The 27509-nt window shown below is 45.0% G+C and overlaps 3 protein-coding genes across 5 annotated transcripts; 2 read left to right on the top strand and 1 right to left on the bottom strand.

The window, feature by feature from the left end:
- The first annotated feature begins 2527 nt into the window (after window positions 1-2527).
- Window positions 2528-7899, top strand: LOC133912082 (phosphoenolpyruvate carboxykinase (ATP)). Its single transcript, XM_062354649.1, has 13 exons — window positions 2528-2621; window positions 2750-3002; window positions 4690-4895; window positions 5009-5162; window positions 5251-5335; window positions 5439-5539; window positions 5773-6071; window positions 6274-6447; window positions 6537-6602; window positions 6691-6869; window positions 6961-7130; window positions 7231-7399; window positions 7487-7899. Exons 2-13 carry the CDS (start codon window positions 2770-2772, stop codon window positions 7628-7630), a joined length of 1980 nt encoding a protein of 659 aa, XP_062210633.1. The 5' UTR covers window positions 2528-2621; window positions 2750-2769; the 3' UTR covers window positions 7631-7899.
- A 1025-nt stretch (window positions 7900-8924) lies between these two features.
- On the bottom strand, window positions 8925-15390 carry LOC133912081 (uncharacterized). 2 transcript variants are annotated; one of them, XM_062354647.1, is made up of 5 exons: window positions 14889-15390; window positions 11386-13036; window positions 11220-11299; window positions 10973-11111; window positions 8925-9681 (listed from the first exon to the last, which is right to left on the bottom strand). In XM_062354647.1, exons 2-5 carry the CDS (start codon window positions 12836-12838, stop codon window positions 9260-9262), a joined length of 2094 nt encoding a protein of 697 aa, XP_062210631.1. In that variant the 5' UTR covers window positions 12839-13036; window positions 14889-15390; the 3' UTR covers window positions 8925-9259. The 2 variants fall into 2 exon arrangements, with proteins under 2 accessions (XP_062210631.1, XP_062210632.1); XM_062354648.1 differs by having other exon boundaries at window positions 11386-12994.
- Window positions 15391-18696: 3306 nt separating this feature from the next.
- On the top strand, window positions 18697-25130 carry LOC133912080 (protein CHAPERONE-LIKE PROTEIN OF POR1, chloroplastic). Of its 2 annotated transcripts, none has more exons than XM_062354644.1 (5): window positions 18697-18907; window positions 19293-19481; window positions 19585-19685; window positions 20440-20884; window positions 24642-25130. In XM_062354644.1, the coding sequence occupies exons 2-5, from the start codon at window positions 19330-19332 to the stop codon at window positions 24790-24792; spliced, it is 849 nt and encodes a 282-aa protein (XP_062210628.1). In that variant the 5' UTR covers window positions 18697-18907; window positions 19293-19329; the 3' UTR covers window positions 24793-25130. The 2 variants fall into 2 exon arrangements, with proteins under 2 accessions (XP_062210628.1, XP_062210630.1); XM_062354646.1 differs by lacking the exon at window positions 18697-18907 and adding an exon at window positions 18918-19048.
- The last annotated feature ends 2379 nt before the right edge of the window (window positions 25131-27509 follow it).

Genomic DNA, 27509 nt, shown 5'->3' with positions numbered 1-27509 from the left:
CTCTTAACAACTATTAGGGCCTCAAATAACATAAAAATATAGAAAAATTCACTAATATTCTTCTTATATGATAGACTAATTTCTAAAATTATTTCTAACCTTAGGTTATATGGTGAAAAAGTGAGTTCCTTAGTAAATATATAAATGAAGCATAAAAATAGAATATTACAAAGGAACTCACTTTTAGTGCCTCAAATAAAACCCGATTTTAATATCTAAAATTAAAAATAATTTTAGAAATTACATCATATAAGAAGAATATTAGTGAATTTTCCATATTTTTTGGATTTTATTTAAGACACTAACAATTGTTAGGAGTTATAAAAGTAGCCTTTTTAGAAAATTTTAGTTTAAATTCTACATGGATTTATTGAGTGATTCTAATTAAAATAGGTTACACATAGATTATGAAACATGTACAAACAATTTTAGGATTTTTTTAGAAATATAAGATCATTTTTAGGTGAATCTAATTAAAATCGGATTTTATGTGAAATTAATGCATATTACATGTAGTTTTATATTACTATTCACCATACTTGTAGTTTTATATTACAAATGACACAATATTTATAGTTTTATACAATTTACTCTATTTTTTCAAATAGCATGCTGAGCTGCTTAACAGTATATGCCTTGTTTGTTGGGTTCTCCTGGAGAGAGGTTGGAGAGTTACGATGAAGATGAAGGCCGATCTGCACCGACCCGGTATGGTCAGATTATCTGCGATGATAAAGCTAATAGTCAGCCTGCCTGTGATGATAATGCTAATAGTATCTTTTTAATAAAGAAATATTATTTCTTGTCGAGATATATCAATTATGTATAAGCAGTGCACCTGTAATGTTGATAAAGGACACCGGCTAAGTCCAGAGATAGTTAAATACCCCCGGTGTGTACACCTCAAGTTTATCAAAGTAAAAACCAACGAATTAAGCATACGAGCGTATTAACTTTTACATAAAAACACACAGTACAATACATACAAAGTGAAGAAATGTTTTTGTGCAATTACCCCCTTCACACAAATTGCTAACACATCTCACGATAGGACTAATCCCACATGCTATCCATTTATTACATGGTGTGTTAGGTTTACAAAATAACCTCGTCTATGATATGTTGGTCCATCATCATTTGTTTACTTATTTTGATGCATGGCTTTGTTCGTCATTTTCCATTAAACATGTGTTTTGTGAGGGTGAAATGGTGATGAACATACCTATCCCATTATTCATCTTCTCTGTAGGTTATATATATATGTGTCCCTTGACGTTGATAGATTCATGTGTCCCTTTTTATATGAGGTTTTCTTATTGCTTTTCGGTTTTTCATTTTGTCTACTAGGTTGGGTGCATCCTGGCAATATAGAGGCCAAGATAAATTCTTATATAATTGTATCTTTTGATTATATATAATAATAATAGTTAATAAAGCTTTCTTTATGAAAAACATATCCCATTATTCAAACAAAAATGGTCTTTGTTGTTCTATTTCTCAAACCCAAACATCCTATTGTACCACTACGATGTAAATGATACTTTTGGCTAGTGAGTTCCTGGTGTTAACATCAATCTCCTGTGGTACTGCTTACAGAAAGAAAGATGCCATGGAAAAATAGCAAATTTTATAGGATCCTGTCCTACGAAAGATCCTTTCTACTATGATGATATGTGTTCACTTCTTCTATCTCCTCTACAGCTCAATCATTGGATTACAAGATGGATAGCATGGATGTGATATCACGAGGATCTTTCTAGACAGAATCATGTAGAATTTACTTCCACAAGCGGGTGCTACTTCCCTACGAAATTAACGCCTCCCGACGTCTCGAAACAAGGATTACATTGCCCTCAATGAATCCTAAAATTATACTCCTCTTGTTTAAAAATAATAGGTGTATTTCTTTTTCATAAAGTCAAATTTTATATATTTTGATTAACATTTAATTAAATTATAAGAATATCTATTGTATATATAACTAGGTTCATAATTCAAAATGATCTAATATTATATAGTTTTTGCAATTATAAATGATATATTTTATAAGAAAATCTTAGTCAAAATTCAACTTCGAATATCAAGCTTAAAAGAAATACGCGTAATTTTTATGAACGGATGGAGTATGTTCCATTGTGTCCTATGGTTCTCCAAAATTCTCATGCCATTGAGCTTTTTAAACTGATGAATTGTGTTCCCTAATGGTACCAATGTAATTTCCATTCTGTTCAAGGGCACTGTACAAGCGGGAGTGATCCGCTCATGTATGAACATGTCTGATCCTGGCTTTAAAAAAAATCCTAAAAAAGAAAAAGGAAAATGTCTCGTTCAAGGAAAAAAGAAAAAGAGGGAGGAAAACATCAAAACACACAAGCTCCAAAGTCCAAACCCAACCCGACCACCACGGCCGATTGAGATGGTCGGGTCAGAACGTAACCACGGTTAACTCCAAACAAACAAAAAAAGGTAACCACTGTTAACTCCGGGCCCTTTAAAAGCCCAGCCGGGCTCGTCCCATCCGCCCCACACCGCTTCACTTGTTTCCTTTCGATTCCCTCGTGTCGTGTACACCGCCGCCCTGCGCACGTCCTTCTTCCCGTACGTGCCCGCCTCTCCACCTCGTCTGGTCCCTCTGCGATCCGATCCTTGCAGCAGCGACGCCCTGGTGCTCTCGGAGCACCAATGGCGGGATCGGATCGTGCATGTACTAACTGGTTCGCCAATGCGGCTGTTCTCTTCCTTTTTGCAGATCCGATCACCCGCGGGACCATGGCGACGCCGAACGGCCTGGCGCGGATCGAGACCCACGGGAAGAAGCACGCCAACGGGGTGTGCCACGACGACAGCGCGGCGCCGGTGCGCGCGCAGACCATCGACGAGCTCCACTCGCTGCAGCGGAAGCGCTCGGCGCCCACCACGCCCATCAAGGACGGCGCCGCCTCGCCCTTCGCCGCCGCGCTCTCCGAGGAGGAGAGGCACAGGCAGCAGCTCCAGTCCATCAGGTGAGACGCCGGCCTCGCGCCTCTTTCCATCCGTCCTTTCCTGCTTCCGTTCTCACAGCCTTCTTATCATGAGACCCCGTTTGAATGAGCTTTTAACTTCAAAAGTCTACGTCAGATTTTAAGATTAAAAGTTATAATAAATAATTTAATATTACTATTTTTTTTAGTTTAAAATAAAAAATAAGATAATTCATTCAAATACTCTCAGCATAACCAACTCTAACTGTGAATTTCTAAGAAATACCCAACTAATTCTTATCGCTCAATCAATTGATTTGGATGTCCAAAAAGATTAATGAGCATCCACCCGTGACGCGAACACGGGAGGATGGCAGACATAAAATCTTTCCTTTTGGGAGAAAAAACAAAATAATTTGACGTTTGCTGGACCGTGGGAGAAGAGCAACGAACGGAACACGTCAGCTGTGCTTCCGATGCCACGTGGACATTGGAGGGAGGATCGAGGGTCCCACTGCTCAATCCAAGCTGCGCACCTCGTCCATAGACACTGCTGCATGGGCCCCCGTAACATACTAGTACTAGTAGATCCCCAAAGTTTTCGTAGAAATATTTAACACCGGAGTCCTAAAAAAATATTTTTACTCCACTAGCAGTCCTCCTACCGCTAAAATAAACCCAAAGGAGAAGTAAAATTACGATGACGCTTACAGTGGCCTGCTCGGCACAAGAACTAGTAGCACGAGCAGTACTCCTGCCTACCATCCATCTCACGTCCTTTTCCAACAAAAAGCACAGTAACAAAGAAAGCCACACGAAAATAAATTCTATAGCACACTATCTAGAAAGATGTTTGTGAGACTTCATTAATACTATCAATCTTGTGATCCAATTGTTAGATTTAAAAAAAATAGCACATATCATAAAAAAAAAAGTCTTTCATAAGACCGAATCAAATAAAATTTACTTCTCGGCGCCATGAGCACCCCGTGGACTGCAACACATCAAGCAATGGCAGATAGGGATGGATTAGATAGGAGAGACTTATCTAACTCTCTCTCCTCTTTCTCTTTTCCCTATTTTTTCTTCTTTTTCTTGTTAATCCATGACAAAAAAAAAATATTAGAGAAGGGAGAGAGAGAGGGAACTAGAGGATTTCCATTGGCTACGAAGCATGAAGAGGCTCCCTTGATCCGCCCCTGCACCCAGGTGCGTCGTCCCTGGGTGCACGGTTCTTTCCCACGCTAGCTCTGTCACGTAACCTCCCCTGCATGGCACCAGAGTGACAGAGAACCACATATTCACGTGTTTGCATCGAGCTTGTTCTTATCGCATCGAATCAGTTCCATATTTCTATTCAGGCAGTCAGCTCAAAAAAAGAAAAGGAAAAGAAAAGAAAAGAGAGATGGAGGAGATCGAAACAGATCAGCTGATGTGGCGGTTCGCACGTAACGAACACGCAGGCAAATTGGGGTGGCAACTTGCCAAGAACCATACCAGACGCGACATCGCTGTCGCCCTCAGTCGCTCAACTTGCTCATTTATCCTTTTTAGCAAATCTTCGCCTCAGCAGGAACTATTATTTTGCAGGCCTTGCTCATCCCAGTCTTTGGATTTTCTCCCGTTTTCGCGCATAGATTTGTGTTAGTAATTAGGAGCGTAAGTAATACTACGAAACCCCTACAAGCAGGCATTAACAATCCTGATCTGCAAACTATGATGGATGCAGTGCGTCATTGGCGTCTCTGACACGTGAAACCGGGCCGAAAGTCGTCAAGGGCGATCCGGCCAGGAAGGGCGAGGCCGCCGCGAAGGGCGCGCCGCCGCCGCCGCCGCAGGCGCACCACCACCACCACCATCACCACACCCCCACCATCGGCGTCAGCGACAGCTCCCTCAAGTTCACCCATGTCCTCTACAACCTCTCCCCCGCTGGTACGTACGCAATGCACCTGTCTCTGTTCAGGACTTCTCAGTTCAGACACGTACGCGAGCACAAGAGCCTGATGCGAGTAATGCATGACTGCGGTTTCGGTGACACAAAACAGAGCTGTACGAGCAGGCGATCAAGTACGAGAAGGGGTCGTTCATCACGTCCACCGGCGCGCTGGCGACGCTGTCCGGCGCCAAGACCGGCCGCTCCCCCAGGGACAAGCGCGTCGTCAAGGACGAGGCCGCCGCGCAGGAGCTGTGGTGGGGCAAGTGAGTACAACCCGTAACCATCGCCCGTCCCAGCCTGTGCTCCTGCTTGTTGCTTGGCAGCTGACCAACATGGCGACATCTCCTGCAGGGGGTCGCCGAACATCGAGATGGACGAGCACACGTTCCTCACCAACAGGGAGAGGGCCGTCGACTACCTCAACTCCCTCGACAAGGTGCGATGATCTCGCAGCCATTTCGCATCAACACACGCACTTTCAAGTCTTGACACGCACACGCACGCTGTTACTCATGGCTCGCGTTGGTCTGATCCTGCAGGTGTTCGTGAACGACCAGTTCCTGAACTGGGACCCGGAGAACCGCATCAAGGTCCGCATCATCTCCGCCAGGGCGTACCACTCGCTCTTCATGCACAACATGTAAGTCCGGCTCTGCTGACACCACCGATTAGGCCACCGTTGACACTATCTATCCTACAGCATCTTAATTTGGTTGCTCGTGACTCCAACGCCCAGATAAGTTCATCCTGACGATCGCCTGTTTTCTCATGAATCTATATGTATTGGAATCCTGTTGCCTTCCAAGACAATTGGGGATCAAAGCTTTGCAGTGTATGTTAGTGCTAGAACTGTAGTAACTGGACGGGTCGCAGGTGCATCCGGCCCACGGACGAGGAGATGGAGAGCTTCGGCACGCCGGACTTCACCATATACAACGCCGGGCAGTTCCCCTGTAACCGATTCACGCACTACATGACGTCGTCGACGAGCGTAGACATCAACCTCGCTAGGAGGGAGATGGTCATCCTGGGTACGCAGTACGCCGGGGAGATGAAGAAGGGGCTCTTCGGCGTCATGCACTACCTCATGCCCAAACGCCGCATCCTCTCCCTGCACTCGGGATGCAATATGGGCAAAGATGGTGACGTTGCCCTTTTCTTTGGGTTGTCAGGTAAGATGGATCCACAGAAATGTGCGGTGCCGTCACCTGCCCAAATCGCATCTGACGCTTGCCTAGTTAATCGTATCTGTAAATATATATATACGCCTCAGATATGCTGCTATGTGCGATATGTCAGCGTCACTGACTAATATGTGTTCTGAATGCCTTTGCCATATTTGCTGATTTTGGAATTTTGGATTTCTCACAACAGGCACCGGTAAAACGACGCTGTCGACAGATCATAATAGGCTCCTAATCGGTGATGATGAGCACTGCTGGAGCGACAATGGCGTTTCTAACATTGAAGGTGGTTGCTACGCCAAGTGCATAGATCTCTCTCAGGAGAAAGAACCTGATATTTGGAACGCCATCAAGTTTGGAACTGGTACTTACCTGAACCTTCACTTTCTTTGTCAAGTGGCATTTCTAAACATGCTTGTCTTTGCTGATTCTGTATGAATGTTTCTCTTGCAGTGCTGGAGAACGTTGTCTTTGATGAGCATACTCGTGAAGTTGACTACACCGATAAATCTGTCACGGGTAAATATCTCCAAAACATTGTCGTCTCATTTCAGTCATAAGCATCATAACAAAAACGTGTGATCTCACAGTGCTGATCTTAATGCAGAGAACACTCGGGCTGCTTACCCAATCGAGTACATCCCTAACGCAAAGATACCGTGCGTCGGACCGCACCCGAAGAACGTCATTCTCCTGGCCTGCGACGCATTCGGTGTGCTCCCGCCTATCAGCAAGCTGAACCTTGCGCAAACCATGTACCATTTCATCAGTGGCTACACTGCTCTGGTAACGTTTCTTCAGATTCCAAAGACAAACCATGCACTGAACAATTACCTCAGCTCCTGATCGTTGTTTCTGGGATTGTCATTTTTTATAGGTCGCCGGCACAGAGGACGGCATAAAGGAGCCACAGGCTACGTTCTCCGCTTGCTTCGGTGCAGCTTTCATCATGCTCCACCCAACCAAGTACGCCGCAATGCTTGCCGAGAAGATGCAGAAGTATGGCGCCACAGGGTGGCTTGTGAACACCGGTTGGTCCGGTGGGAGGTATGATCCATATCTCTGCGATGACTTCATACTTTACTTGCTGCAAAATTCAACCTTTTTCCCCTTATATGACTATATATTTGTGGTGGTGACTTGTCAGGTATGGTGTGGGCAAGAGGATCAGACTGCCATACACCAGGAAGATCATCGACGCCATCCACTCCGGCGAGCTCCTCACCGCCAACTACAAGAAGACCGAGGTCTTTGGCCTGGAGATCCCCACCGAGATCGAGGGCGTGCCGTCGGAAATCCTCGACCCGATCAACACCGTAAGCTCTAGCGTCAACCAATTTGATCTTGAAATTTTTCCCAGAACAACACGCTGATCAATTTGATCTTGAAAACGTTTCATGCAGTGGACTGACAAGGCCGCCTACAAGGAGACGCTCCTGAATCTGGCCGGCCTGTTCAAGAAGAACTTCGAGGTGTTCGCCAGCTACAAGATCGGTGACGATGGCAGCCTGACCGACAAGATCCTCGCCGCCGGCCCCAACTTCTGATCTCAAGCGGTGGATCAAGAACGCGGTTCGATGGAGTGAGTTCAGAATAAAACAGTGGTGTGTGTGTGTGACGATGATGATGACGAAAAAATGTTGGATCGATATGCCAGCACTAGTAGAGTTAGCTCCGTATATTTATCATGTGTGTGTGTGTGTTAGCCTGTAAGGTTCTATCAGCTTGTTAGGCTTGGTGTGAATGTGTGCTTGCATCTTGCCCATGTACTCTATCTGCTTTCAGAATTTGGATTCGAAACAGCTTGATTTGATCATACGGCCATTGTTTTCTTTTGTTTAAACGTCATCAAACTCCAATCGACTCTGCCTGAAATTGCCGTCTTTTGTCTCCATTACTGCGAGAAGCTCTATATTGGACGCTCATCCAGCAATGCCCCTCTCGTCAGACCGAAAGAGGTTGTTGCTGTACGGCGTCGGGCATCGCATACACATATACCCAGCTAAATGATCACGCGACGATGACCAGTGCAAGATGACTGAGACTTGTGAGAGACATGGTGGTGGGCAAATCTACTGAATATTAGATGGATCAAGAACCAATTAAAAGTTTGACGATAAGTTTCCTAAAAAAATGGCAAACGGGCACGTAGGCCGATGGCAAGCCGCATGGGAGCGGCAGCGCCCGCCGGGGTTGGAACCCGGTGTCGCACGCTGGCCTCTAAGAAGGTCCCGGGTAAAAAAAATGGCGCTAAATAGTGGTCAGACTTAGACTTTCAAATCCTTTGACAATACGAGCTTTCACTTTCACAGTGATGCCATGGCACGAGCATACCTGCTCGGCTGCACGTTTTCAAGAGCTCAAGGTCAGCGATAATGTCAGTTTAAGTGGTGACAGCACAAGGACAGGGGTTTGACAAACCCACAAACCTTTTAATTTTCCTAGTTGCCGCCTTCAAGATATATGCGTGTACGATAGCCGAACTATTTTGACTTCTGTGTGGATTGGAAAATTCGAGTATAAAAATATTTATGTTGATGAGAGTCTTGGACATGATCTTACTGAATACTGAACCAATATGATAAGCACAATCAGTTTTATTCTTACACGGTGCTTGAAGTTATCTGTATCATGTATATCGCAGCAGATGGAGAAATGTACTGAAGTCCTATCATTAAGTATGCCAAAACCGGGGAATATTCGATGCTGCACCTCAAAATCCAAATTGCAAATGATGCGCACATATCTAGATACGCAATCAACGGTACTAACACGGGTGCATGAGCTTCATTCAACATGATAACTTCGGCTGTTAAGTTTTCTCCTGACAGAATACTTGACTGGTTTATAAACACTATCACCTTTCTTTTCTATAACGGTAAGACATGTACACAGTATGATTAGTCCTTTTTACAAACTCTTTACCGGAAGTAATTATTTGGGCTAATCCAATTACTCTATATAAGTGAACAGAAATACATTATTAGAATACGGATTCAATCTTACAAATGTCTTAAATTATAGTATAAATTTGCTACCTTTGGAGCTTTGATCTTCACATAGCTTCAATCCTTCAGTCTTAGCTGTTAGCAATCAGTAGAACCATGATTTTCATTTTCAGGCGGCAGAGAACAATTCTCAGCTTCAGTTTCCAACTCTGATGGCTCGCTTTGCAGCTATATTTCGTCGGAGCTCTGATCGTGGCAGTTGCGTTTGACGTTCACCATCAGGGGCTCACTGTGGTCATTCTCCTCACCATCTTCACTAGAAGATGACATAGCAGCAGCCTGAGGAACTAGCGATGTCAGGTTGCTTGAAGGTAATTTTGTTATTATGGCGCCTCCAGATCTGATCTTGGATTCAATGGCCTGAATAAGCGAAGCTGCCTCCTCAAGAGGAACAACACGAGCACCACAGGCAAGAGCTGTAGCATGCACCATAGGGTTTGGACCTTTTCCTCTATTCTTCAGTTCGGATAGAACACCTGCAAATGGACCTAAATTACAAAAACTTTTCTGTTGTTGTCTGATGGGTTCTGCAGGACGGTATGAAATTGGAACTGCTTCAATTGGTGCAGCCAACAATCTGTATGGCCCATCTGCAGTCCATCGAAATGAACAGATATAAGAACAGTACTCTCTTATGGCAGATAACGATCCATCAAGGTGCACTAGCACAAAGATAGCAATCAAATAGTGAAATCAATTAAATTGGAAATCCAGATGAGATAAGCACTATTGACAAAAACTAAAGGTTTGTACAATAGCAGTGCTCCTTTCTGGTTGTTCTAGTTTTTACCATAGTCCCATACTGAAATCCTGCGTTTCAGCGAGCGTTCATCTAGTCTCGCGTTGTAAAAACCTTTAATTTACTTCTTAATACAAAGATACACAGTTCTCCTGCATATTCTAGAAAAAAAAAGAAACAACATTTCTTCTTTTTAATGTTACCAGCAATGGCACGATACTATAACATTTCTTCTTTTTTATGTTACCAGCAATGGCACGATACTATATCTGCGTTTGAGTATAAGCTCAAATGATAGAAACATTCAAAATGGGAAAAATCAATCATGTCTAAGACTACACTGAAAACAAGACAGTACAGAATAAACCACATCAACAAACTACAATATAAAATCTAGGTCTACAATATTTCAAAAGATGAGAAGAACTTGGATTCTAAAAAGGATGAAAATGTAGTTTCTCACTTCTGGTACAGTTAGTTTCTCACATCTGGTATCAGTTTCTCAATGTAGTGCTCATCCTCACAATGATCAATTTGTGCATGCAAATCCACAATCTCTCCATGGAGTCAAGCCTATCACCTAGGAACTGACAACGTAAGGCAAACAGATATTTTCGCCATTTCTTGTAATTGTCATTTGTGATAAAATTTCCATTTTGCATCCAGTATTAATTATGTGTTTTCTAAACAAACAAAACTACCTGGATTGGAAATAAAAAGATATTGTGTTCCGGACGGCGAGAATGCTCCAATGCTTAATTTTTTTTGGAAATGCCAACACACAACTGAAATAAGGCAATGGACTGAACTCTCAAGAACCACTGCAGGTATAGGTCAAATATGGGACTAAAAATTTGGAAAGTTTGGTGACTTAAGGTGACAGAACATAAGCAGATATTTTCTTGGTCATAAAATATGCTAAAGATAACCTATCATCAATTATAGCAGACACATAGTATTAGCATATGTAATGAACCATTCTAAACCTTCCATGGCATATGCTCATTTTTATTTGCAATAGCAGACCAAGGAAGCAATCAATAGACAAACTATTTGGAAGATTCGAAAACTCATATAGCAATGCAGATGGTATTGAACTATAAATACGATGCTTTCAGGAAACTTGAATTGATTGGAGCTACCTGCAGAAGCTCCAGGTAAGTTCCGTGTCACAGGCATGCACAGGGCAAGAGGTATCGCAGGAATAGCAATCGTAGTTTCTTCAGAAGATCCATAGATACCTTCATCCTTTTCATGGATGGCTTGATTAAAACTAGTGTTCTGCGGTTAGAACTACGAATAAGAATCTTCTGGTCCAAAATGAAATACCCAAAACTGCTTGATACGTTGCAAAATCACTGAGACAAGTAAGCAAAATAGCAAGGTTACCTGAGATTTCTGGGAAGAGGTCTCCTTTATGTTCTCAAAATGCATATAAGAACCTTCTGGTTCATGCCTACCCCGCCCCCCTGTTGATGAACAGGCAACAGTTACTAAAAAAACAATAATTGCAACAAAGCACTGGATTAATTGACCATTACCATAGCATATTTACCATTTGTGGGGATATCACATGATAGCGGAGCATTATCAGCACAATTATATAATCTTGAATCAGTCAAAATGTTGGTTGGTATCAGCACAAGATTGGAGGTAGGCTCTTGAAAAGTCTTGGGCCCTGGGGGTGTTATTTTCAGTCCAACCTCATTTGAACATCCCAAAGCACTCATAGTTTTCATCTGTAGGACTTCATGTTTGCTTTCAGTAATAAAACCACGATGTGGCAATGTTGGACGACTCCTTTTGACTTCAGCAACCTTTTCTGCAGCCTCCTTCAAGGCAGACACTGCAACATGGTAAATTTCTTCTGTGACTGACCCTTCTTTTGCAAATTTCATGGCCTCCTGGCATAAATTGTTGTAAAGGACAGTGAGCGAATCTGTAGAATTTTTCTCGAACGCGCAGGAGAACTGTGTGCCATTATCATTACATTGGGTTCCTGCACTGTATCCTTCAATTTTTACTTCATTGGGATCTCTACTCTTTGCAGCGAAATCAGCAGCTTCTCCAGAAGTAATGTTTGATGTACTAGGGACTGCTGTTGAATATGACAGCGAATGGTTATGCTCCTTCTCAAATTTAGAAACCATCCATTTTCCAGAGTTAATCTTTTTCACTACAATCATAGCTTTGCAACCAACTCTAGTTATCATTCTCGGGCGCTTTGTTTTCCCTTCATCTGTCATCACTTTCTTGGTTCGAACTTCACGGAAGCCTTCCTTGGAACACACGATCTGGCGAGAAATGATTGAATTATCACGCCTTGAACGGCAGTACCTGCTAATACGCGCACGAAAACCATTAAGCCTCGCATAGTTTACATAGAACAATTTTGCTGCTTCTTCAGATTCAAATTCCATACCCTCAAACGGCTCCTCGACAGGGTCCACCTCAATAGAATGTGGCTTTTCCATTGGATCGCAGTCCTGATGTGCTAGCCTAGCATCAAGTTTTCTTGGTGGAACTGGTCCGTGATTATGGTTCTTTACGAATTTGGTAACTATCCATTTGCCAGGACCATACTTTTTAATCATTATCATAGCCTTGCAACCAACCCTAGTATCTGCACGTTCTTGCTGTTTTTGGTCAGAATGGAGACCATCACAAGCACGAGTTTCATGAAATCCCTCTTTTGAGCAAACAATACGGCGGGAAATGATTGAATTATCACGTCTGGAGCGAGTATACCTGCTGATCCGAATTCGAAAACCTGTGCTTCTAGCGTATGTGCTGTAGAAATCCCTTGCAGCATCTTCAGACTCAAATTCCATTCCTTCATAAGGTGTTAATTCTGTATCATCTTCAAGTCCAATTAATTTTTCTTCTTCATGATCATGCACTACTAAAGTCTCCATAGCTCCAGGAAGTTCTTCTAAAGAGTCCTTTTGCTCATTGCCTGGTTTTGACTCACTAACTGTTCTGACTACTGTACAATCCATGATCATCATCCACTGTCACAGAACTAATTGGATTTTTTAAACATATCTTTCATGAACTTTCGGAAGAAGAATGCAAATACAAAAAATCACCAACGTAGCAACTTAGTTACACTTCAAGGCACTCCCTGTGCTCAGAGGTTGTTCAGACATGATCCTACCCACAGACTTGTCCCAATAGTATGTGGAGTGAAGCAATGTAAAAAAGATCTAAAATTAGATGGTACCGATCAGATATTGGGGCAAGTGGCATCAAGTCTTGCAAAGGAAATATAAATGATATGGCAGCTATAAATCAACAACTTTGTTCAAAAATATCAGATTAGCAAAGAAAAAGTAATTCAGTTACTCAGGCAGTAAGCAAAGTGTAAGTAAAAGATATCCAGAAAGTCTATCTGGGGATTGAAGAACAGAAAACCAACAATATTTTTATCAGGAGGGGAGCTCAGATGCACCCGAAATCTTTATTAGCACAAATTACATAACTCTAGAAGTATAACGAGGTTAGACTGGGGACTTAATGTACATCTTGACTACAATGTGTCAAGAAAAAAACACATCATGACTACTGTCAGCTTTAAGGATCCGCAAGGGATTTCCGATTTAACATTTCGATGAAGTACTCTACATCAAGACATGGTCAACAATTTCACTCACAAACTTTAGTAAAGGGGATGGAGACGCAAAATTTTTGTTCAAAGGCTTCAATTTAAGCAACATGGTTCTGTTTCAAAGGAACAGCGTCTACCTCGAGGGCCCTCTTATGTTTTTGGGTGGCTTTTCTAGGAACTTATAGGAGGGAAAGGTACAGAAGAAACATCCTTACAATTGAACTTTCACCCTCTGTTCCTTTTTGAAAGTCACTGCTTTTGAATGTGTACTAGCTCACCAAATGGTACTAGCTGCACTTACACCATAAGGGTGGATTACACAATTACCTAAAAACAGGAACAACTCCAGTGAACCCAAAATAGCACACGATCCTCCGGAGTATAGTCCCTAGGAGTGAAAGAGCATCAATGGGGCCCTTCAGTACCTGACCTTGTCACGGCCCGACCTGACCTATGTTGTTCAGCAAGCATGCCTCTTTATGCATGATCCGCGAGAACCACACCTTGCGTTGATCAAACGCATACTACGCTACATAAAGGGCACTCTTGACGTTGGCCTGCACATCGGCACCTCCCCAGCGTCATCTCTCACGGCATACTCTAATGCCGACTGGGCCGGTTGCTCGAACTCCAGGCGTTCCACCTCAGGCTATTGTGCCTATCTTGGTGACAACCTCGTCTCTTGGTCCTCGAAGCACCAGTCCACCGTTTCTTGCTCCAACGTAGAGGCTGAATACCGCGCTATTGCACATGCTGTCGCTGAGTGTTGTTGGTTGCGCCAACTCCTCCAAGAACTACACGTCCCTCTTACTTCGGCCACTGTGGTTTACTGCGACAAGGCGACAATGTTAGTGCCATATACTTGTCCTCAAATCCCGTACAACACAGGCACACGAAGCATATCGAGATCGACATCCATTTTGTCCGCGAGAAGGTGTCTCTTTGTCACGTTCAAGTTCTCCACGTGCCATCTTCGCACCAGTTTGCAGACATCATGACTAAAGGCCTTTCGGTTCAGCTCTTCACCGAGTTTCAGTCCAGTCTTTGCGTCCAGACTCCTCCCACTGTGACTGCGGGTAGGTATTAGGAAGATTATTATTGCACAATTATGTGTTTACTTTTCTGTTGTAACCTTCCATGTATATCTCCTCTAATTAAGGATCTTGTAACCCTTGGTTGTGCCCATAAGGCTTCATATGGATAGCGCACCCGGCCTCCCTATTACGTGGTGTTTTTCACTCATTCTCCTCCTCACTACAAATTGGCTTTGAGTATGTGCACGACAAAAAAAAAAAAAAAAAACCATCAACCGTCCAAAAAAACCATTTATTGCTATGCATGGAACGGGGATATCACCCTTAAAGAGAGGAAGCAACAAACTTTATCTGCCCAAATCAGGAAACGCAACATCTGGTCAAAACCAAACGAAGCAAGCTAAAAAGACATCTCACCTCGTTTCGAGAAGATTGTGATTCCAGCTCTCCCGATCGCTCCACTGCACCAGGCACGAAAGAGCAGCACCTCACCGAAGAACACGAAAGAACAAAGCCGAGAACCAGGAGCCCGAACAGATTACTCGCACCGCTAGCAAATATACTCGGCTGCACCAGGCCAAGGCGGTCAAATCGAATCCACACGCGACCGCGAAACCCGTACGCAGCGCCAGCGACCGCCGCTGCAGCAATCCGGCTCGGAGAGATCGCCGCTGCGGTTCATTGTTACCACCATCAGGAAAAGGGAAAAGGATTGGTGGGGGACTGGGGGTTGCGATGGGTGGCCAGGGGATTGGTTAAAGAAAGCCGACGAGACGGGAGTGGGGGAGGAGACGACGAGGACGGGGGCGGAGCAAGGGACGAACCAAACGGACGACGCAGAATCGAGCGCGCGTGGGGGCGGAGGGCGGGGATCTTGACGAGCCGTCGCAAGTGGCGTCGCTGGCCAAGTGGATGAACGAGTCGCGGTGGGAATGGTATCCGTGAATTTATTCATCGGTGAAGTTAGATAACTCCAGATTGACGTTTACTGTTGGATTTGACATAAACGTATCAAATTTAATGCTAAATATTGTTTATCGCTTCATATTTTACTGTTTATACGTGATTTCTTGGTGATGAAGTTAAAGTATTTCAATCTGTCAGTGTGAGGTGATGAGGTGGAGAAAAAGTTATATAGGATTAGGTGTTTGGAAAGATTATCTTCTCATTATGATATCTATTTTTATTTTTTTATATGTTAACTATTGGATCATGAGAGCGATAATATGTATCAAAGTTTTGCAATAGTTCTTTTAAGTTATGTAAGCCAGGTCACAATGCTAATGTCGGTCGAGCAAGCTCTCTCTGTAGCAAGATGAAGGGAAGGAGAGAGGGACGACCATAGTCCAATTTGAGTGATTTTGGTTATCAGATGAGGTTTCGTGCATGTATAAATAGATAGAGGAAAATTATATTAAGTAGGGTTATATTTATTAAAAAGAATCATATTTGATTGATTGTATCCGTTTGGATAGACTGTGTTGAGTTTTTATTTAGTAAACTAAATTTGAGGTTGCATAAGCAGAGGTAGGAGTTGAGATTATGATTGATTACTTATATAAAAACGATTTTATAATATTATAGGTGTGTCTATCTGTATAAACAGATACAGATGAACAAGTAGATCCACATATATGAGTGGATGCAGAGGACCCACCTGCATGAGCAGATACAGAGTTTGCATCCGTCAGATCAAACTATGGAATAAAGTTAGGATAAAATCAAATATTTATACCGCTAAACTAGATTATAATAGTAGATACAGTCAATCAAACATATTTTCTTTTCAGATTCTAGATTTTACGCATCTGACCCTTTCGTAAGCTCTCCCTACAATTTGCAAAAGGTGGGTGGTGTAATATGCAAAATAAAGTCTAGTCTTGAACTCTTGATGAATTTTTTAGGTGGGCCAAGTGTCCTGAGCTGACTAAAAATTGGACTGCATATGATACGACCTTTTGTTGATAGTGTTGATGAGCACACTATCTGCTGAGCCACAAGCTCGTCCATTGCAATTGTTGCCGATGGCATCCTCCTTACCTCCACCCCTGGTGTTCCATGTATTTTTCCTCAGAGTTTTGTTTTGTCTTTGAAGATTATCCACTACTATAACCAATTGAATTCAAAGATTTATTTCTCTTCAACGGTTACTCAAATTTATTTACTGTGTGGTGAGGTGCTAATCTGTCCATCCATCTACGATTCTGGTTAGGTTTGATTAAATTCTTTAGCGTGCTAGGTCCATCTCAGTTGATTCTATAGGTGTCGGTGTATTCAGAACCAGGGGTCCCTAAGTCCCGAGGCCAGGCCGGCTATCCACCACATGTCACCACCCTGCGAGGTAAGAAAAAGCTAAATCCCGGGAGAAGGTGCTCGGGGCCGCCGCCTCTGGTTCCCGAGCACCCTAGTTCCCCGATGATCTGCAGGGTCCAAATACTAAGACCAAAGTGCTCGGGAGAGAGTGCTCGGGGCTGCACGTGGCAGCCCCCGAGGACTCGGTGCCCCGAAGGTCCTACCGCAGTACTCGGGAGAGAGTGCTCGGGGCTGCACGTGGCAGCCCCCGAGGACTCGGTGCCCCGAAGGTCCCACCGCAGTGCTCGGGAGAGAGTGCTCGGGGCTGCACGTGGCAGCCCCCGAGGACTCGGTGCCCCGAAGGTCCCACCGCAGTGCTCGGGAGAGAGTGCTCGGGGCTGCACGTGGCAGCCCCCGAGGACTCGGTGCCCCGAAGGTCCCACCGCAGTGCTCGGGAGAGAGTGCTCGGGGCTGCACGTGGCAGCCCCCGAGGACTCGGTGCCCCGAAGGTCCCACCGCAGTGCTCGGGAGAGAGTGCTCGGGGCTGCACGTGGCAGCCCCCGAGGACTCGGTGCCCCGAAGGTTCGCACAAGATCATTCAACGACCCGAAGGGTCCCGTCGTCAGGGTGTCATCCAGTCAAAGGCCCAATGCCGCATTTAATAGGCACGCGCGGTCTGACATCCTGACATCCTGACATCCTCAGCTGCCCACGCCCCAGTGTCAGACCCTGCCATGCACTAGCAGGGGGCCGTGGGTCCATTAAATGCACGGGTCCCGTCCCGTTTCATCCAGGTGCCTCGGGATAACGTTGCCAGAATCGAAGCACTCCGCCTGCCACCCTGCCCTGGCAGAAGAACAAGACAGGGTGGGCGCACTGGGCACCTCTGAGGCTGACCGGTGGGCCCCTTTTAGGGCGCCCCGAGGCTTCCGCAGCAGCTGGTGGTCGAATGCGCGCCGCATTTCTCCACCGCCCCTGTCACTTCGCCAAAATGAAATGATTACGCCTTTCTCCGTGGCACCTTGGCATTCGCGTCCCCTCTTTCCCATTCAGGATATGTTGGGGTCGGCGTGCCTATAAAAGGAAAGGATGGAGAACACTAAAAGCGAGGAGAAAAAGGCCTTCGACCACCAGACGACCAACAATCTCCGACGAACCAGGCCAAAGATAGATCGACAGACACTCGAACCAGCTCAAGTTAAGCTAGAACATAAGAGCCTCAAGCTCTTTGTAAACAGCTCTCCCCTTAGAACCAGATACCTCCTTGAAGAATTCCCTTTAAGGATAAATATAGTGTTCATACAGGAGTAGGGTGTTACGCCTCCGTGCGGCCCGAACCTGTCTAAAACCCGGCGTACCCACTTTTTCTTGCATTAGGGTGATCGTCTCCCGCCGGCCATCACATTTATTTCCGTTCCCGCTTATTTCCCAAACAAGTTTTTCCAGGATCATCCCCCCGGCCGAATCTCTAAAAAGGGGTCTCTCGGGATCCCTGCGACAAGAGTTCACTCTCCGACAATAGGGCTTTTGCTCCAGTTTAATTTCCACAAAAAGAAAAGAAAAAAAGTAGGGGTTCAAGAACACGTTCACTCTTTCTCATTTCAGATTGTTTTGTAGTCACCACTTGTACATTCGAGGACAATCACGTGCAGTGGAGAATTCAAAATTAAAATTAATATATAGTGAGAGAGTTAATTTACGCTACTCTCCTCAGTCAAAAATACATTCTTTCATAATCTTATAATTTTTGGATTCTTTACACATATTTAAAAAATACCGGTTAAAAATTCTACACATATAATTTCTATAATTCTCGTATAAATATTTTAAAAATTGACCGAATATTTTTAGAAACGTTAAATAAAAAAATTTAGACTTAACAAGTACTAAACGCATTAGTATTTATTTCTAGGGATGACGGTCTCCTCCACCACGCGTATTAGGATATTTATATCCGATCTCGGCGGCGCTATCCGTCTGGGCTTTGTGCTGCTGTGCCTTCTGCCTTCCGCACGCGTCGGCCATTCAACCGCCGGCGGCCGGTGCTCTCGGCTCGGCCTCTGCCTTCCGCACGCGTCTCCCATACACCGGCCGGCGCTCTCGGTCTCGGCTTCTGCCTTCCGCACGCGTCGCCCATCGCAACGGTACGTCGTGAGCGCTCCGATCTGCCACCGCCGGCGGGGGGAGAGGGGGGTGGGCGCTCCGCCGGCCACCTCTGGCGGTCGTCAGAGCTCGCCGGGGTGGTAGATCTGCCCCTGATCATGTGGCCTAGTGGTAGAGCAAAGGTTTTGGTCTTCCTGGTCTTGGGTTTAAGTCCCCAATCTCATCACAATCCAAGATAAATGATGGAGGTCCCTTCTTTTAGTTGGCAACCTCTAACCTGTGGACAACCACATATCAGTACATCATACTTCTGTTGTGCCCATGGCACAATTGTCTTTGTGTCGAGTGGTGACACATTATGTTAATGTTTGGCATTTTTCCTGTTGTGTTTACTTGTTCTTGATGTAGTGTTGTTTTGCTTAGCAGGGAAAAACGATTCTAGACTATTTATCCATCCATTGAGATGTTGGCTCACGGTCTAGCAACCGATCCGCCGAGGACTTTGCGATGTCCAGTTACTTCAAGGGTGTCAAGTGCGCCCTTGGGACTTGTCTCTTCGTTGAGTTTCAACGGGGGATGCATGGAAAAGAATAAGATTTTCATCAATGTGGATAGGTATGGTATCTTATACTTCTTATAACTATTGGCTCCATATCAAAGCTTTCCTCTAGTTCATGTTGTGATAAATATATTTTCTCATCCAAATCCTACAATGCAGATACACAAAGTATAGGGCTCCTTTCTGTTACACGCAGAGAAATGCTAGAGTCACACCACTGGCAACTGCATCATTTGGTGACATGGCCGACTCTTCGACTCGTGAGTATTAGCTGCCTATGTCTATACCAAGAAAAAATCTTGCATAATCAGTTCAGAGTTCAGACTCTTGAGATGTTTTAACCACTGTTTCATATTGAATTTCAGTAACCCTGACATATGACTTACTAAGGAACAGTTGATTTCTGCTAATGTCAAGTTACTAATTTAGTTTTCATAATGATAGATTGTAGATGGTAAAATATAAACATTGAATGGAATAAGGTGCCACATTTGACTTGTTATGTATCTAGAGAACTAAGTAATGTCAGTATCACCTCATATCCACCACTTTTCATTTTTCTATTTTGACATTGTTTTATGAAAACCACATGAACATATGTTCGAAATCTTGAGCCGATCACACTCAAACACGAGCAGAACACACACGAGAACACGCAGGAATTTTTTTGTGCTGTGCTGAACTGCTTGCAGTTTTTATGGTTTTCTTCTTTATTTATAAGCCAAACAACAACTCTCTAACAGCCATGTAGAAACAGCTGAACATTAGCTGAAGAAACGGCTGATTAAAAACTCGAAAAACTCCTACATGCAGAAACAGAAACACTAACTGAATGCAAACATGCATGACCACTAACTGCATGCAAAATTGGAACTGAAACTGAAAAGACACTAACTGCTCAGGATTAAAAAATGCAACAACATATGCTTGTTTGCCCTCTCAATTTCGATGTCTGGAGTAGTTCCTTTGTATGATGATCCTTGTAAATCTTATCTAACCACTTAATTTCTTCAGCCATCTTTCCTCGAATCCACGTGAAGGATCCATTTCAGCGACTTGGAATCAGCAGGGAAGCATCTGAAGAAGAAATTCGAGCTGCAAGAAACTATCTGATAAGCAAGTATGCAGGCCATAAGCCAAGTGTTGATGCAATTGAGTCTGCCCATGACAGGATTATCATGCAGAGTTTCTTTGATAGGAAAAAACCAAAAATGAATCTCAAGAAAAAAATTAGGGAACTGAGTCAGTCACGTGCGGTCAAGGCTATTCAAGGAAGATTTCAAACACCACCGAGCAAAGTCATTTGGCAGACAGCAATTACATTTGTCTTGCTTGGAGCACTTACCCTTGCTTTTCCTACTGAAGAAGGACCAACTCTTCAGGTGGCCATCTCTTGTGCAGCAAACATCTATTTCATTTATAAGAGGATCAGAAGTGGATGGCGAACATTCTTTTATGGGTACGTTTTCTTTTTCTTACATTGTTTTATTTTGGCTTTTAGGTTGTTAAGGATACAGTTGCATTAGTCTACAGTTAGTTCCTCATAGTACCACAACATTTGTTTGTACTAACTTTGCCACTAAGTAATCCATTACAATTTGGAAAGTAATGGAAAACCCTAATCTACTTAATGGCCAAGAAACGGCGTGGACCCGGCCAGCGCTACAGTATGTGCTATAGTTGAAGTCCGAGAAAGCCTCATGTTGAAGGACGAGTTTTGCTCCCATGCAGCTTTCTGGCGTAATGAGGCAGTGCCAGAGATGGTTGATGAAGAACTCCATTCGCCTTGTGTTGATGACGACGACGGTGACTTGGAGTCGAAGGAGTATGTATATCATTGTTGCGCCGTTGATGTTGACGAAGAAGAGATACTTGGCAATGAGCTTGGAGAAGACATGGATTATGGTGACGACGTCCTTGGAGATGTCGTAGAATCCCTTGAAGATGATTGCAGTATAGTACTCCCTTGTATCCACGTGCATCCTTGTCGTGCCCATTGGAAGATTTTTGCAAGACGGAGTTAATGTGTTCCTTCTTGATGTTGATATCTGTCATGCACTAGTAGTTCGTCACATGCTGAGCAGGGGAATTGAAGATCATGCACGTGACATACGATCATCTTGGTTCCCATGGGAACGAGGCATCCTAAGAGCGGCAAATGTCCTGAAGATGAAGGATGGTATGGTGGTGACCATCTGGACTTTGGCGGTTGGCAACATGATGGGTGTAGCCAAGGCCACTGGTGGAAGAACAGTCTCTGAACCATGTTGTGTGACGATGTGGACGGCCTTGTTGGAGACAATGTGGCCAGGAAGGGTGGACGTACGTTCCTCCTGAACGTTGATGGCTATTGGATGCAATGGAGGTCAAGCAACTGTTGTCGGTGTAGAACGTCCAAAGATGAAGTTGTTGACAACTGGATGGGCGCGGTCATTGATCTTGGTCGACTACAGTAGAAGAGGATAGTTGATCAACCCAACACGAAGGAAACGTGTTGTCCAGGCCATCTAAAAAGCATGCCTGGGGGACATTTGGTGTTGTTGGGGTGGTTCGTGGTCGCTTCGCCGTTGTTGAAGTAGAAGCAGCAGTGTCGTGGAACATGGAGACGATTGTGACCTTGGAACCTTCTCTCGCCATTGAAGGCAACTAGGCAAGGTAGTCGGGGAGGGGTACTGCACATTGCCGCCGTATAAGGATGCGAATAACAACGTATGGGATGGCGAACCTAAGGGCATAGAGGACTCATCGTTGAAGGAGATGGTCGACGAGTGGAGGCAAGTGGTCGCTGCCGAAGAGATGCAGGGGGTGACCCGAGAATTGACCCGGTCACTTGGGGTGAAGGAGGTTGAATCAGGCGGCCGGTCCGCGCCACTGGGTATGGAAGCTGTCGTCGGATCAATGTCGCTGTAGGGTCATTTGGTGTCGAGTTCGAAGGTTTCTCACCGAAGGACTTGTAGATTGATAGTGGTTCAGTGGCATCAAACGCACTAGAGCCTCCTACCCTGAGCGTGAACTCCAGGTCGGCTGTGGATGGCCAACGAGAGTCTGCAGGTGTTGAGGTGCCATAAGCCTCGGTGATTTCCCATCTTCTTAACTTGAAATGAAATGAGGGACTCCGTGACCGTGGACATCGCAAAATCCTATGTAGTGGTCGTGTGCTCCTCCTGAACGCTGTGGGCTGTGAAAAGGAAGTCCCTGGTCACATTCTCAGTAGCTTCTGCAAAAGATGGGATGACGCCATGCGTGTCGAAGAAGATGTCATTGGCGGACGACGCTCAAAGGCGGTCAACTCCTGATAAATAGTATCATGGGTACTGTTCATGCTATGTGTAGTAGAATCCACATGGAACTGCCCGCCTTGCACTGAGCTAGAAGGAGAGGTCGGAAGAAGCATCCCGGAAGACGACGTGGTAGTGGGCCTGGTGAAGTCGTGGAGGACAGCGTCGATGCCGGCGGAGGAGTCATCGTCGGGCTCACCTAGTGGGACATGGGCAGCACCGCCTGACGTTGAGATAGGTGGAAGATCGGCGTAGAGGGAACACCGATGTTCGACATGTAGGCGATGTTGCGGGTCATCTGCCGATGGACGTCGAGAAGCGTTGGTCATGACCTTCGATGAAGCTGCTTATGTTGCAGATCATCCTTGTTGGTACATGCATTTGAGGCTGGTGGTTGGCGCGGTAATGGGAAAGAAAGCTTAGACGTCTCCTTTGAATCCCAAGAGCCGTTGAGGGCGGTGAATAAATCAACAAACCATTGTCGGCGTTCTTGGCGAAATTCCTCAAGTTGCTGACACAGTATCGGAGACGAGTGGAGCATGAAGATTGGAAGAAATCGGAGCGACATGGGTACTGTTCACTTAAGGACTAGCCATGGTGGTTGTCGTTGTCGAGGTCGATGCAGTCCTTCGCAATCGCATCTGCATATATAAATCTTGAGTTGACTGTAGGATCGATCATTCCGACGAAATCCATGATGTTAGAGTGGGCTCTGATGCCGGATGTAATGGTGATTGTTTATTTAAAAGGAGGATTGAAGGGGGATGGCGACCATGGAGGTCGCCAGTGGCTAGGATTTGGGCGCAAGGAGGTGGCGACGGCGAGAGAGAAGGTGAGGGTCAGCCTGGCACCAGGCGTGTGGACGGCAAGAATAAGTGTTTTCTTTCTAATTCTTGCTTATCTCTTTATTAATAGTTTGACTCTTTTTATATAGAGAGGCTAACTTGACTCATAAATAATCTATTACAATTTGGAAAGTAATGGATAACCCTATCTACTTAATGGCTAAGAAAAGGTGTGGACTCGGCCGACGCTACAGTACGCGCGTCACTGTTCACACCCCGTGAACAGAACCTTTGAGCGGGCTTTTGGGCCGGCCGGTCCTAATGGGCCATGGATTGGACCATGACCCATGACAGGAGCAGCCCACAAACTTTCTGTCCCTGTGGTGCAAGCATACTTTCCCCATTGCCTCCTTTAATCAGATTCTGTTACGATGTTGTAGTTTTCTAAACCAGAATATTGTTGTTTCCTTAACCAGGATATTCTTGAGGACCTGTTTTTATTGGCTCCATGATCTCAGATAGTCTCTTTGCCAGTATTCCTTATGATATTCATTCATAGATCATCACAATAAAAACTGCCTGTCTGGGTAGTGCTAGTTGCTCAGTAATTGATCTAGAGTGAGTGGGGGCCTGTCAAGTGTCAACTCATTGCCAATAATGCCAGTTCATAGTTCAATAAATAATTCGAACTGCTGATGCATAAGCATACAAAAATTGTGTGCAAATGCTTGCAGATTCACAGACCATTTGTTTCTGAGACAGCTACCAGGGTGGACCAGAGGGTAGTCATTTGTGAATGGACACTGCAATTTTTTTGAACAGCTTGCATTTTTTAGAACTCATTTTATTTTGTTTAGGTCATTTAAAGTTAAAGATTGGCATAACCTTTTTGGCCTGGTAATAGAGATTAAGAAGCAGAATATAGTGGCATTGACTGATAATAGCATGTTCTAAGTGGGCTCTTCTACATTTACTTCCAATTAAGTTTAATTGCTATTGCTGACATTAGCATGCATGGTTCTCAGTGCTTTAGGTGATTATTAACCTTTTGTGTACATTCTGCTTTAATATTCACAAAAATAAGTACTCTTTGATGTTCAGAAATGCATAGGTATGATCGATTCCTGACGCTGAGTTTTATGTGATCATTCAGGCTTGGATCTTTCTTTGCTTCCTGGTTTCTTGGCACCTTCTTGATGGTTTCTGTAATTCCTCCTATATTGCCTGGTCCTAGAAACTTGGAAGTGAGCACCGCATGTGTCACTTATGCGCTTCTTTTTGTATCATCAACCTTCCTGAAGTAGGAGATCTTCATATTTCCATGGTAGCCCATAGTCCTGCAGCAGTCGTCAACATGGTATCCTGCTTCAAATAGCTTGTACAATTCATCGGCTCCTTTATTTGTTTCTCAGAGTTGGAAATGCTAGTTCTTTTGGCGAGTTGATACTTGATAGCAGTTCTCAGGTTGTAATGTGAGATGTAGAACCTTTTTTGCCCTTGCCCTTGATATCCCTTAAAGCAGAGAGTCTAAAACCTCATGTAGGCATTTTGGTTGCTGTATCAAATGCTGCTTTTTCTTTGGATTGATCATATGAGATAATATTTATGCGGATTGAAATGCTGAAGTAAGCTTACGGTTCCATTCACCGTCTTTTGGATCGACCTCACATGATCTGGGTACATTCCAATCCTTTTCTCCTTGAATGCTGCTGCTCAACTGTCCTGATTGCGTTTGCAAGATGGGAACTGAAGGAATATCTTAGGTTGTTTTGCCTGCTCTGATCTGATCCCGGCAGCTCTTAAGTTGTTGCGCCGGCTTTGTCGTTTCATAATGTGCCCATCAGTGCGTTGGTGAATCCACAGCTATCGCGAGTACTATCGAGTCTCAAGCTCAGTCATCACCTACTACTCCAGAGCTATGAAGCCCGTACCTAACGCAACAATGTCACTGTGTCAGGAAGAGTTCAGAGATCATGTCGAAAGGTTGCGCTGTCCTGCCGGTGGGGATTTGTTGTTAGATTATTATATCACCTGATCCGGTTTCTATAATGTCTCTGGTGGTACACTACTGCTAGTGGACTATTACACATGGTCCGTCTAGGGAAGAATGATTAACGGTGCTTATGTGGCAGCCATGCATGTGTAGTGTGTCCTGATGTCGCAGGAGGTGATGATGTTGCCGACTTGGTCTTTTGCAGTAGCACGTTGCACAGGCCTCAGTCACAGGCGAGAATGTCCTCAGTTATGTACCTCTTGAAACATCATCTATTTTAAGAAGCACTCTGGACTGGACGATAGAGAATTAGAGAGTTGTTGTCACACAATGGCGTTTGTTTTGGTCAGCTACTTTCGCACCGGATTGAGATTCTCTTACTTCATTTATCCGTGAAGTCACACGATCTGAGCTATTGGATTAAAGGTAAACAGTTCAGATCTGGTACTACAATATTTGATAAATAGATTTACTGTTTGTCTCTGACTTAACACCACTAAAGTTAGAGGATCGATCCTTTCGCACCTACCCACTAATGACTGTGGTCAGACTGAGGTGCCCCTTAAAATAGGGTTATGCTATTGTAATCCGGCAAAAAGAGTGGAACGATTGCATCTGTGCCATATTTCGGTGAGCAGATAACTAGATAAGCACGCACGCACGTTTCTTCTCGCCAGATTGCATCTCTTGCACGGCGCAAGTATTAGATGATTGAACGTGTTGCGTGACACCATTTTTTGTACATCTCAGGAGGTTATGTGCACTCCAAAACTAGATAACTTAAATTGATGGATGGAGCCAAGCACGTATGTGCAATGACGCGACGTCCAGATGCCATCTTGTTCGTCTACATTGTTTTCTTTTCTTTTTTACTTCTTTAGATATCGTGCCGATCCGTTCTGCTGCATGGCCACCAAGTTGTCTGTCGCCTTCGATGATCTGACCATTCCGGGCCTTATCAGGTACAGACAGCAGTCGTGCAGCACTGTGGCAAGAGAAAAACTCTCCGGCAAATCCGGTGGGAAGACGAGCACGTAAGGAATCTGGGAGAAGTAGCCTAACCTTTCGGCGCTCCATTTCATTTCAGACCGGCTGTGTTCTTCCAGTGGAGCTCGACGCGCAGTCGGAGCCACTCAAAGCTGCTCGTCAGATGCTATCGAATTCGGCGCTCGGTGCTGCTAATTTTCACGTGCTCTGCGGCGCTGTTCCTGTCGCGCGGCCTCCAAGGAACGCTGGCCTGAGCCGTGCCGTGCCGTGCCGTGCCGTGAAGCCGCTGCGGCGCTGCCATCCGTCACGGCGGCTCCAAGTTTCTATCCATCTTGCGAACACGCATGTGTCCTCGTCACTCGCTCTCGCCGTGCTCATCCGCTTCCCGGTTTGTCGCAGCGAACTCCGGGCCGGGGTGCACCTTTCGTACGTGCGAACTAAGCTGCCGAGAAAGGGAGTGTTTCGAACTCCGACCGTTCCTGCTAACCCTTCCAAGCAAAAACTAATCCCGTTCACTGTACCACTTGTCTCAGCTTCTACGCCCCGACGTCCGTACCTAGGAAGGCAGATTTCGACCGAGATGCATACGGGAAAACGAAAGAACAAATCGAGGCGATGACCGGTGACGAGCACGATTCCAAAACGTCCAGTTATCCTCGCGAGTCGGAGCCACCTGGACGTCAGTTTTCTCTGCACCGCCACCGCACCGCGGCGCGCAGAATCCCGACGCGCGCATCAACCAATCCGCATCGCGCGCGCGCGCGCGCCGAGAGAGACAGGAGGCGACGCACAGCGCACGCGCGGGCGCGGTACACGTACACGAGGAGGCTACGAGCTGGAGGAAGCCGGCGCAGGAGACAAGGGAGAGCACATCAGATATTGTCAGGACATGAAGTCGATGTAGATGCATGGTACAGAGATGCCGCAGCTAACCGCAGGGACGGGATCGCAACAGTGACGCAGCACCTGCACCTGCATCTCTTTCAGCCTCTGAAGCTCTGCTCTGAACATTCTGCTTCACCCGTTGCGTTCTTTATCCGT

Source organism: Phragmites australis, chromosome 3 (genome assembly GCF_958298935.1).
Source record: "Phragmites australis chromosome 3, lpPhrAust1.1, whole genome shotgun sequence".
In the NCBI taxonomy this organism is placed as follows: Eukaryota; Viridiplantae; Streptophyta; class Magnoliopsida; order Poales; family Poaceae; genus Phragmites; species Phragmites australis.
This window is presented reverse-complemented; position numbering and strand designations above follow the sequence as displayed.